Source organism: Xyrauchen texanus, chromosome 33 (genome assembly GCF_025860055.1).
Source record: "Xyrauchen texanus isolate HMW12.3.18 chromosome 33, RBS_HiC_50CHRs, whole genome shotgun sequence".
Taxonomy (NCBI): domain Eukaryota; kingdom Metazoa; phylum Chordata; class Actinopteri; order Cypriniformes; family Catostomidae; genus Xyrauchen; species Xyrauchen texanus.
Genome location: NC_068308.1, coordinates 1,160,560 through 1,174,277, shown reverse-complemented (window position 1 = coordinate 1,174,277; position 13,718 = coordinate 1,160,560). Strand labels below are relative to the sequence as shown.

Here is a 13,718-nt window from a genome sequence, read left to right as displayed (position 1 = left end):
TCGATAAAGACTTGAACAAAGACACGGGGTATAAATACACAAACATGGGAAAAGGGGCCAATGAAAGAACAGAACTCAAACAAGATAACAAGGTGATTAACAGAAACCAAAGGCAAATTAACAGGGGCAGGTGTAAACAATGAGCAGTGAACACGAACGCTAACAAGGACTATGGAGTTACCTAAGGGACTAAAGTGAAAACTAAGAAATGCAAAAGTGACAACAAATGGTAAACAAAAGGGCAACAGAGAAACAAGACAGGGTAATCGTTACACCGACACAATTTGTCAACATCAGATAAACCACTCATAGCACACACACAAGACTTATTCTTTTGCCTCACTTGCTGGCTCAAATTTTTAATGTTAAAGAAAAAAAAAACATCTATCTGCTCTTACACATTTGGAACAGCTTGAACATATGTGGAATCATACAAATCAGCACTCTTGGAACACATCTCTTCCAATCATATTCGAGGACCGGAATTAACTGTTGTATAATATATATATTTTTTTTTTTATGATAATTAATTATATTACCAATTACAATATTATTTAAGTTGACTGGGCTTGAAAATAATAACTGTGTTGAGTAAAAATTGGGGAGAAAAAAGTGAGAGAACTGAATCCACTTAAGTCCAGATACAATGTGAAAAAAATGTCCCAAGAAAACTGGCTCCTTTTTATCTGAAGATTTTTTCTGTAATTACTATCTATTCCAGTAGACTAGTTAAGTTTTTCTTAATAGGCAACACAATTTTTTTTTATATAATTGTTTTCTCTATTTTATAATGAAATAATGTGTTTGAGGTTTGTTTCTCTTCACAAATAAAAGGAGTACTCCCAATCAGTTCCACAAAGTGAGGTATAGAACTCTGAACCAATTAAGAAAAAAACAACACTCAGCTGATACTGAGAGTTCAAAAATTAGAATCGATTTCAGGGGAGGGTAAGTGGTATTGGTAAACCAAAACAAAGAAAATACCAAGCAAAACCAAAAACAACCAAAACAAAAATAATAAAACAGAAACCAAAAAAACAGAATCAAAAAAGTATCAACGATATAGCAGGAGTCGTTGTGGAGCACATATCAAACCAACAGGGGTGCGAATCTTTGGATTGAAAGTAAATCGATTACATTTACAATTCACTGTTTGTTTGTTTATTTATCAGATTCAAAAAGATTCAATTTGATTTAATTAATGATTTCATTCTGTATTTTTTTCAAAGCACTTATAGTATTCTTTAAATACTTCCCTAATGTGTCTTAAGCAAGAAAAACTACTTAAGATTTTACAGTGCATTCAGAAAGTATTCAGACCCAAGATATTTTTCACATTTTGTTGTTGAAGCCTTATGATAAACAAATTAGGAATTTTAGCATATCAAACTACAACTCCATAATGACAATGCAAAAATTGTTTTTAAATAACTGCAAATGTATTAAAAAGTAAAAACTGAAGTATTCAGACCCTTAACTCAGTTGAAGCACCTTTGGCAGCGATTATAGCCTCAAGTTTTTGGGGTATTATACGACGAGCTTTGTTCTTCTGCAAGTTTCTCCCATCTCCACACATGATCTCTAGAGCTCAACCAGAGTGACCATCAAGGCCCTTCTCCCCAGACTGCTCCATTTGGCCTGGCAGCCAGCTCTAGGAAGAGTCCTGGTTGATCCAAATTTCTTCCATTTAAGAATTATGAAGGCCACTGTGCTCTTGGGAACCTCCAATGCAGCCAAATCTTTTTTTTCTTCTTTTTTTTTGCCTTCCTTAGATCTGTGCCATGACACAATTCTGTCTCTGAGCTCTGTAGGCAGTTCCTTTGACCTCATGTTTTGGTTTTTGATTTTCAGTTGTTAGACCTTATATAAACAGATGTTTGCCTTTCAAATCTGTCCAATCAATTGACTTTTCCAAAGGTGGACCAAATCAATGTGTAGAAACATCTCAAACATGATCCAGAGAAATGGGATGCACCTGAAATAAATTTCAATTGTCATAGCAAATCTCAATACTTAAATCAATGCGATATTTCATTTTTTTCTTTTTAAAACACATTTGAAAAGTTATAAAAAAAAATTGCAGTGTCATTATGGAGTTGTAGATTGATGTGAATGTTTTTAGTATTTTAGTATAAAGCAGCAACATAACAAAGTGTGAAAAAAGAAGGGGTCTAAATACTTTCTGAATTGCACCAAAAGAAACTTGAAACAAAACACATTAAATACTTGTGCATTCAGGTTACTTGAAATACAACAGAGTGCAATGTGCCAATAATAAGTATTCTACATCTAAAAATAAAAAATTCCCTGATATTTCCAGGCTTTTCATGACTGTGGGGGGCCTGAAAAAGTGAACTAATCCAAATATTACAACATTAAAGTAACTGACATTTGACTACATACATTTTTAAAGCTATAACAGAAAAGCTATCAACTAGATGACTTCAACTTAAATGTTTTCTGCATGCCAAGTCCCGACTAAACAATGATACCAGTAAAATGGCAATATTATATCACTATTTTAAAGTTTCCCCACAAATAAAGCATTTTATTTCAGTAGTGGCCACACAACAAGTTGGAAGCTGTATCAAATGGTTTAAACGTGAGACAGAAGCGCTCTTTCAAGCTGTGTGCTTATGTGATAGTCGCATGCGCATGACTCCTTTAAATCGCACAAGTGATTCAATATTTATATTTTCAAAAATATCGTATACTATTTTTCTGAAATCACAATTAATTTGATTTTTAGCTGTTTTAATCGATTATCGAGCAACACAAACAATCCTTGATTTTAAATATTATATTTTAAGATTTATGCATATAGATGGGTTTAGTAATCGATGAATCGAGAAAACAAGTGAATTCTTACACCCGTACAAAAAAGTATGAGTTATGACTCAAAATAATGCAGCACTTGCAAGAATTCATCTGAACATGTGATTATAACAGTGCATTTACTGTATCACACTTTTACCTGAGAGGTTTGCTCTCCATCTCTGCTTTCTTCTTCAGTCTTCCTGCATCTGCCGGGTCAGCAGCTGTGGCGCTGGCTGTGTACTCCTCTATACTGCGGTCCATGGAGCCTTGGAAGGTGACGTTAAACATCGACACACAGGACGGGTTGAGCACAGTGTAGTCTCTTGTACGACCTCTGTTTGACATCATCTCAACAGCGCTCTCAGCCCCACTGTTGTGCAACACTCCCACAGAGCCACAATCGGAGGCGCTTCCACTGCCATCGGCTCCTCCAGGCTGCTTGCTTTTACTGGGTCTGCAGTACGTTCTGCAGTTGGAGGCCCTGAGCAGCGATTGTGAGTGGTCCTCGCTTTCAGACGGCTCTACGGGAACCTTAAAGTCCCCTTGGCTAAGCTCTTCTAACGGAGTCTCTGTGGCAGTTTTGTCCTGAATGCTGCTGAGACTGTAACTACTGGACGCCCACATGGTAGATGAAGGGTTTTTGGGGCCGGTGAAAAGGGATGTGGAACATGCCCCAAGACCTACAACAGCACTCCAGGCATCATAGGAATCCTTGTCCTCTGTTTTCTCAGACTTTAATGTGGCGGTCTGAGCTAAAGGTCTCGTGTCACTTTCAGAAGGGTTTTTGTACCATGAGTAGCTGTGGTGGTCTGTGCTCTCCATGGACCAACTCGGGGTATTTCCTACAGAAAAAGAAGTCAACAGTAAAAAAAAAAACAGTCAGACAGATGTAATTTGACTAAAATGAGTGGATGTTATCCACTCATTTCTCAACAGAAGGTAGAATACTGAAAAGAGGCAAGTTTAAGAATGGCTACAACAGAACATAGTATAAACGTTGGTTGTAATAATGCGAAACGTAAAGTTTTATGTAGAAATGCACCAATGTATGGCCCAACACATCAGCATTGGCCGATAAAAGCAATTATCTGCACTACGATTCATAAAATTCAAAATTATCAGACGATTGTTTAAAAACAGCCAATGATCAGGTCTGATGGGGCGAATAAACATGAAAGAAAAGGTCATGTGTGGAATTACTCTGAAATGGGTGACAACGACAGCAGAGTTGCATTCTACAACTCCTTTGATTACTCACCTTAAAGTTCGACACAGAAAGAAATAGTATAAGTTTGTTAAAGTTAAAAAAGTGGTTGCTTAAGCTTCATCATTTACAATCTAGTTCATGCGCATTAAGAACTGCACAATTAATCGAATTAATAATCTAGATTACAATTATAAAATAGGCATACATTTTGAGGTCCCAATTTTGTGTGAGTGTGTGTGGTATTTACAGTATAGCCTACCAGGGAGCCAGTGTGTCACGATCTTTGACAGTGACAACAGTCATTTCTACATTTAATATGGCAATCAGTGTAATTTTTTGGGGGTATTTTATACATTTAGACTAGAATCTTTTTTGTATTAAATAAAAAAAAACAATAAAAAAACAAAAAGTGTGCTTCAAGGCTAAAGGGATCATGCTTTACAGCCGCCCGGCTTTCAAAAGTTGAGTACCTCTGTATTGGCACACAATCTTTGAATCTGTGCATCTCTAGTTTTCAGGTACAGATGCCATTGCAGAAATATCCTATTCACAGGCATATTTGTCACCCATGGTTTACTTATTTTGCAAGATGTGAAATTGGTCAGATAGATAATTGTCACTTGGTTACAAGGATTAAAATGAGCAGAATTTGGTTGGTCATGTAAGGTTGCAACGGTATGAGATATTCACGGTACGATAACAGTCTCAGAAAATATCACAGTTTCACAGTATTACACAATTAATATTATCAGTGAAAACAAAAGGGTTATTTTATTTATTTTTGAGCAAACACTTTATTATAATTGAAACTTGAAACCATTTTTATTGATGTATAAAAAAATTCTCCCTTTTGAAAATAAATAAATAGAAAAAATAAGCAAACAGAATTATAATTAACAGAATTATAAACATGATAAAAAATAGCATGTAACTAGAACATGTTATATAACTAAAGCATGTTAGTTTACATGTTAAATGAACTACTAAATGAAAAATAACATCAGCTGAGTGAGCTTTTAAAGTAATGTGCTAATGATTATTAATAATGATCATATACTGTAGACTGCTCCTGTCTGTATCTTTAACTCAGTGATTCTCTACTGGTTTTGCTTCAGGACAGAAGTCATAGATTAAACATAACCTGTATTTAATGTATCCTGGGTCGCATTTCCTTTTATGTTGTATAGTTTTGTTCATGGTTTTCCAGTACAAGGACATGCATCAAGTGACATTATTTTTGTTGTTGTCGTCAACAACAAAATCTACAGGAAGTTTCTCTCCCCCTTTTAAAAATTAAAGAGTATATTTTGTATGAGCCCATTATTCTCCCGTTTGTTACCTAATATTACATATTTATACACATATTACACAGAAGGAAAGGGTCCTCATTATCATGGTTAGGTCAGTGTGCTAGTCTTAAATAATAGTAATAATAATAATACATTTATGAAAAATAAATACTAGCTGAAACACATCTTGAAAGTTTAACTAAAACTGCCACTGTTGATATAAAATGGTCTAATAGATTCTACCTTTAGATTATTTCATATGAAACTATAACATTTTGTCAAAATAGAACAGTTTCTTTCAATCATGTAAAATCCTGAAACAAATTTGTAAAGGTGATGTGTGTAATTATTCATATTTTTAACTATTTTGGTAAAGAGGCCAAATCGGGCTTAAAGTAGTGCATAGGGGGTCACATTGTATTACTTTTAAGATACAATGTTCTGCATCGATTTGGTTTTTGTATCTTTTAAGCCCAGAAATAGTTGTGTACTCAATTTTCTGAAGTGTATCTGTGACTAATGGGACTATTCTGCAATTGCCTAAAATGTATACATTACAAAGATAGATACTTTTCTATCAGGCATTAAAAAACTGAATAAAGGAGGAGATTATACATTTATTTTGCGATCTCTACTTCCCTGTTAATTTATTATTCAGTTTTAATAATAATAATAAAAAAAAATATATATATATATAGATCTTTTAATGTTTGTCGCAAAGTGGGCGAGTTTACTTGTTTTTTTCCCAAAAACTTTACCCGTTTACATGCTAGAAGAGTCATGGTTGCCAGATTTCACAAAATAATATATTTTACTTGCGCAAGTATAAATCTCAAACTGGGGGTGTTTCGTCTCTTATCTGGCAACCCTGAGCATGTTAAACGCTTGTGGAGACGCGCTATGGCCCAATGCAAGTTAACTGAAATATCCAATGAAAAATAAAAACGCTTTTACGATAAATGAGCCACGGGCCCCATTATATATCTTCAATGGGAGAACCATGGCATTGCTCTTTTCCTGCTGTCCGCGACCCGGTCCGAATAGACCAGTTGAGAAACACTGCTTTAACACACACACTCATGTCAGTCCCCCTCGCCTCGCTTCTCTCAGACATTTTCTCCGCTGCGCGCGTGCGTGTCGCAAGTTGACAAGTCTGACAGGCAGACAAGGAATAAAGGAGATGGGCACGCACATGTGAGATTCTCCGTCCGGTTGCATTTTTTTCTCAATATCATAGAGAAGCAAATGTACATGGCATGATAACAGTCGATTTTCAAACCGGTATACCGCTGCAACCCTACATGTGACCTCAACATGGCCACAGCCACCACCTCTTCTAGGCCAATGAAATGTCACCTTTACGTTCTGAATACCACAGATTGAGATCATCAACTTTTCTGATACCATAACTAGTAAAACACACCCAAGTAAATGAGCTAAACACAGCTAGAGAACTTCAAAACCACAATCACACCTCTGCAGTCAAATCCCAATATGCACTACAGTCTGCTAGAAAATACTTGTTATTTTACATGAATGTACCATTCCCTGCAATCAAGCCTATTTACAGCACGTTAGAAGAGAGAACAAAACATGGTGAAATGTTCCAGGTAATATTAGCTTTGAAAAAGGCCTCCAACATACAAAACCACCACTGAGGTCCACTGAAAAGGAAGTCATTTAAAAAACTGCAGAGAGGCTGTAAATTCTAAAATTCAATCCATTACACAACAGCACTTACACAATTTCAGTTATATCACCAGTTTTGCAACTGGAACATTCCCCTATTGAAGAGACCAAATGTCAAAATACGCATATATCTGTCACGATCACATCAAACGCCCCAACTTTTGTCATGAATTGAGAAAACAAATTTTCCTTGATCTTTTGACATACAAGAAGTTATAGTTCTACAAAACATACTGTAAGTCTCTGAACTCAAAATGTATTCATTAGTCCAAAAATAGGCTTTATTGAAACCAGATTTTCCTAAATGACTCGTTTTCTACTTCCTCATCTGTATTACGTAATAGAGATGAATAACATCAGAACAAGTCTGCCTCTGAATAAACAGGTTAACGCCTACTACTTCATCGTCACCTCTTTGGCCTGCCCACAGGTTTGTGGTTAGAGGGGTGATGAGACGAGAGCCGGCACGGCAGGGTAAAACACAGGATTAATGGAGCAACATGAGGTCCGAGATGCCAGTAAAGTTTAAAAAACATTGTGCAGTGCCAGGTTGTTGAAAAATAGACTCTTTGCATTTGATTCCAAATGACCCTTACATTAGGAAAGAGTGGCTGACATTTATTTTTAATGAAGTCCCAGATCGAATTAGTGTGTTTGTTTGCTCGCTTCATATTACTGTGGATTCTTTTTCAAACAAGACACAGTTTGAAGCAGGCTTTCCAGAGAAACTTAAAATTAAAAGTTGACGCAGTGCCAACTATATTGGACAGACAAGTGGGAGTATCCATGTTAATTGTATAGCTTCATTTGTTACAGACTGTTAGATGTGTACTGAGTATTTGAACGTTTTCACCAAAATTCCAAGCTTATTATTAGAACTATTCATGAGAAATTATTCACTGAATTTGTTTAGTTTTCTTTTGATTTGATCCTAGTTATATCAGTCGAACATGTGTATTAGTTTTATTGCATGCTTCGTGTATCTTGTCGCATCCAGCTTTCAATAATAATTGCCCATAGCATGTTCTCATTGTTTTACATGTATATTCCTTTCAGAGTAGCACAAATGCATATATAGAGTATTGACAGCAATCTATTTAGACAATGTCTTTCTTTTTTAATAAAAACATGACTCATTGTAATGAACAACATATCCGTTTGTCACTACACTGAATATATGATGAACGATGAATATATGAAGAACGACAGTGCGAGAAACACCAGTAAGTTTTATCCTGCATACGTTTACATGTTGCACTGCAAGTATATCTTTTGACAGTTATAAATGTGCTAGTACAAAGTATGTAAACTTTAATTGGCACTGTCATGCATTACAAAGCATTTGTAAAACACGGAAATATTTCAATGTTGGAAAATGCCCCAACTATGCAACAAGATACACACCATTATTAGGGCTGCAACTAACGATTATTTTGATAATCGATTAATCAGACGATTATTTTTTCGATTAATCGATTAATCGGATAAAGTTTTTTAAATTCAATTTGATTTTTTTTTGTAACAAAATAAAACCCTAAATCAGTGTATTTATGTGTAAAAGTGTACTTTAAAAAGTGCAAAAGCCACACATTGAGTTTTACAAATATAATCTTTAATTTGGACATTTTAAACCTTAAAACACAAAAGTTTGTCCAGTTTTTAAACAGTAAAACTTAAATATCCAAAATATAAATAAACAAAACAAAATATTGAGTTGTGCTCATATAAACTATTAAGCAGCAGATTTAGTTGAAATATCAAAATTATAAATAATAAACAAACAAACAAATGTTACTGTTTTATACAGAGGTAGAATGTAGAAGAAGAGGAAAACTGTCACTGTTCAGTGTTGTTCATACTGAACATGTTTCTTATTCAATATTCCAAAAAACATCTCAAATATATAATTCATTTAATTTTTATGAATTATAAGAATATATTGATAAATTAAATATAGAAAGACTGAAAACAAGCTTGTGAACGTAGTAGAGCTACGCATTTTTTTTCCCCGACAAAGCCTTTTTTAATCGGTGATTGATGTAGAATAGAATGACTGCTGCACTTGACAGGGCGAAAACGAGCAGAGAGAGCGCGCGGGTCTTCAAACAACACGAGCGCTGTCTTGCTCTCTCTCCCTCGCGCATATTAATCAAAATCTATTGACACGATAGTAAAAGGTCGGAAGACCGCAGTTTCACGTGGAGCATTTGGAGATTTTTAGAGATTAGAGACTCTAGGAACAACATCTCAATGAACAAAATCTCAACTAAATTATAAAGGCCTGTCTCAAATACAAGCCGGTGCAGTTCGACGATTTGGGAAAATAAAAGCCCGGGCTATTATTTGAAGTTTTACGGGTATACCATTTTCACATCTTCATATAATGAGGATACAGTTTTTGCTTACCGTGCTGTTTCACCTTCATCCGTGACACCAACGTGTTTCCTCTTCATGTGTTCGTGCATCACTGTGGTACTTCCATGCCACACAAGCTCGGCTTTGCATAACTTGCAGGTAACGATCTTCTTTGCTGCATTTAATGTAAAATGCTCCCATGCCTTAGATGACTTGGGGCTACACTTTTTCTGCCGCCGATTGATTTGTACTCTCTGCCATTTCGCGTGTGACTGTTGTCATGAAAGTGACGTCATCAGTAAACGCTCCCTGTGACGTAAGCAGACCAACTAATCGATAATGACATTCGTTGACAACGATTTTCATAATCGATTATTATCGATTTTATCGATTAGTTGTTGCAGCCCTAACCATTATGTTGCGTTTTTGTTTAAACAAGAATAAAAAGTAATATCTATAACACAAATAGATAAGGAATAAATATAAATTAGAGTGATTACTTAACACGCTGTCACAGACTGCAGTATCCGTGGTGTATGTGGTGGGGGTTCATTTTCTTCAGATTCGGGATCAGACTCTTTTATGGCTGAATTCCTCCTATTGCCATTTTTAAATATCCAAACACGTAAAGGTCTTGGTTTTACAGATATTTGGAGACTTTTGATCCCATCTGCTAGGGACTATAAAAACCATTTCATCAGTCCACAAAATCTATTCAACAATAGTTCATTTTTTAAGTCCCTCATTTCATCTGTTGTTGATTGCTCAATTGGAAACATATTATTCTCAGATCACACCCTGGTGAGTTTAGAGATGTTGCCACTTACAGACAAAAATAATTCATATAGTTGCCGCTTTAATGTATCCCTTTGGCAAAATTCTGATTTCCAACAAATGTTAAAGACTGAAATCAATGTTTATATGGAGACCATCTGGTCCTCTGTGTCCTCTGTGGGTGTGGCTTGGGAGGCACTTAAGGCAGTTCTTAGGGGTCGGATCATACAGTATGCCTCATTCACAAAAAAATCCAAAGCCCGAGAACTCGTGGAGTTGGATGGAAATATTAAAAGTGCCGGGGGAGAGCTGAAGCTCCGAATGTCGTCTGATGGCCTCAGAGAATTGACCTGACTGAAATACAGATATAATACTATTTTGTCGCAGAAAGGCGATTCAAGGCAAAACAGTCAAACTTTGAGTCGGGGGACAAGGCAGGAATAATTTTGGCTAGATATATAAAGCAGAGAGAGTCTTTTTCTACCATTCTCTCAGTGAAATCTGCTGGTGGTAAAATTTTCACCTCAGCCATTGATATTAACAATGCTTTTAAAGAGTTCTATCTTGATCTCTATAGTTCCATGTCTTCATCTACTGATGAGGATATTAGAAACATTGTGGAACCATTAGAAATTCCTAAACTCATGGTTGAGCAAAAACATTCTCTTGATTCTGAGATAACCTTGGAGGAGCTTGGAGAGGTAATTAAGGCCTTGCCTACAGGCAAGGCTCCGGGGCCAAATTGCTTTGCCGCAGTGTTTTTTTTTTTAGATCTTATGCTACAGAACTGGCTCGACTTTTGCTAGAAGATTATATGGAATCATTCTTAAAAAGGACAACGATCCAATCGAGTGTAAGAGTTACCGTCCAATCAAAATAGGGGATAAACACATACAAAAATGGGTTCTGACCAATGCGAAGGCAGGCAGACAGATTATTTTAAGGGGATGGAAGTCGGCTGGAGCACGGAGATGGGGAATATGCCAGCTTTCGAGGAAGTGTCATGTAGAAGGCTGGAGAGTTGGGATTCGTTTGATGGGAAATGGGGCAGCTATTTGGCATTTTTGGAAGGCTCTAAGCTAGGGGCAGTGGAGAGAAAAGTTAAACTTTAAATGTGTGTGATTATTATTGAAATATTTTGTGTGTGTCTATAATCATGAGTGACCACAGGGATGTTGTTGTGTAAATGTTGATTCTGTGTATATATGTTTTCTTTTCTTTGTTATCTATATTAATCAATAAAAAATGTTAATCAGAAAAGAAACATCTCATCGGCATGCACTGTCATTGGAGAATCATCATTCACCATTCGCAAACAGAAGGTGCCGAGCATCTAAATGAGATAAGCAGGTCCAGACACTTCGCTCCACTGCCGAATAAATGTTCTCCTCGTATAAACATCCTCTTCTGATGCAGTGGCAGTGTTGTGAAAGTTTCCTCTAACTTCACCTCATTGATTACTTAGTCAGCCAAATGATTTGCAAACCCTGGAGGAGTAACGACATGAAAAAGCAATTACGCAGAGGAAAAGTAAAATGGAGTTCAAGCCAATTAAAGATTTTCATTCTTTTTAATCAGCTGGGAGCTCCGGGCTGTCGTTGTAAGAGTCAGCCTCTCGTATCCATCACACACATGACGTATTTCCCAGATAACAAAATACCCGTCCTGTAGAGAATGCACGGATGAGGTTCTTTGCCAGAGAGATGTTCACAAATGTTGTAAAGCCATCTTTCAAAAAGTTGAAACACACGTTTTAATTGCACTTAATATTTTCCAGTTGATTCATTTGAATTTTGAGTTAAAAATCAATGAAAAATAAAAAATGTTCCAAGTTTGAAGGTGTCTTGCTTTATTGTGTAGGCTTAAGCCTAACCCTGCTGAATGAAAATTACCCCATAGTACCACCTAGCGTCCAACCAGCGCTAATATTGGCGTTCATGGTTTTTTCTGAAACCATCCGACCAAACAAAACTTGGTCGACCAAGACTCTTCTCACCGACTAACCTTTGGTTGACTATCATCTGGCAGCCCTTGTTTAAAGGCTGATTACACAACATGACTTTTAAAATCTGAACAGGTTTTAAAATATTAAGCATCACACACGAAGCGACTTTAAAAAAAAAAAATCGCTATTAGGGATGCACCGATACCGATTCTATAAAATCTCAGTATCTTTAGATTTGAATATCTTTACATTATTGTGTGGAACTAATTGGGAGTACTCTGTAATATGTAAAGAAACACAAACCTCTAACTACACATTATTTCAATATAAATGTATAGATTATTAAGAAACGCTTTATTATTAAATAGTATACTGAATAATGCAGCAGCTAAATGAACAGTAATTCCAGTATAAGTCATCAGTAGAAAAGAAACCGTTTTTATTATTGAATTTTTTCAACTTGTATCTGGACTTTAGAGGATTCAGATCTCTTTTTGTTCATTTAGTTGTAAGATATCAGCTCACTTTTCATTCACAGTTAATTTTGGAGCCCATTTAACTTGTAAACAAATAATAATAATAATAATATATCTCAATCATGCACCTATAACTTTTAAACCCTCACGCTTTTGTTTTGACATTCTGAACTCTACAGGAAGTCCTGTATGTGTCTGTTTGTAGGAAAGTTCACAGTAGTTTAATTCGCTTCTTATTGAAATTCTGGTAAAGTGAACATCCGGTGCCGTTCTAAATGTATATTAGAAGTGAACATCTACTTCTGAGATGTCTCAAATATTGCGTGAAGGCTAAAAATAGCAGCTAGTGTGTGTGTGTGTGTGTGTGTGTGTGTGTGTGTGTGTGTGTGTGTGTGTGTGTGTGTGTGTGTAAACAGAGCATCATCATTCAATGACGAGCTGGAGCTGTGCGTGCAGTAAATATATTTACTTATTAAACAGTCTTTTGTGATTCACAGAGTTATCGAACGTCTTCGAGTGGCTTTGAATAAAATGCACAAATCATATGAACTATTTTAATGGTTCTTTTATGTCATTTGTGGAGCTTGATCGTAACGAACATGACTAACACACAGTATCTGATTTGGATCGGGCTCGTTGGACTGATACCCGATCAGTCTAAAAGCCTTAGTATCGGAGCCGATACCAATCCAGTTATCGGATAGGTGCATCCCTAATCACTATAGACAAAAACTGGGAATCACACAGCAAATGACTGCGGATCATTCACTACCCGAAACCGGTCAAGTCGATCTGATCAAAATCTGATCACAAACTTGTGTGGAAACAGTGTTGACAGAATAGTTTGATTAGTTTTTCAGCCCAATGATTGTGGAAAACTATCCTGAATGTATTAAAAAAAAAAAAAAAAAGCCCAAATAGTGTAAACAAAATTTAAGTGCATTCCAACCATAATACCAAAATATAGCCATTACAACCTTAACGACACAAGCTACAAAATGATAAAGTTTCCAAAGAAAATACATTTAGCCCCCTTTTATCTTTTTCACACAAATAGACAACACACACACACACACACACACACAATGCTGCCCTGGCATGTCAAGAAGCCAAATAATGAGTGTCGTTCACTGTGCTACAATTCAAATTTTCTTTTTGCCGTTCAA

At 36.0% G+C, this 13,718-nt stretch overlaps 1 protein-coding gene across 2 annotated transcripts in view; it reads right to left on the bottom strand.

Annotated features, from left to right (window-relative positions):
• The window catches only part of waplb (WAPL cohesin release factor b), a 90,628-nt gene that overhangs the window by 63,432 nt on the left and 13,478 nt on the right, over positions 1-13,718 (bottom strand). For both annotated transcript variants that reach the window (XM_052102775.1, XM_052102776.1), the window contains exon 3: positions 2,975-3,659. In XM_052102775.1, the coding sequence (XP_051958735.1) occupies positions 2,975-3,659 (685 nt within the window). The remainder of the gene's footprint in view (positions 1-2,974; positions 3,660-13,718) is intronic.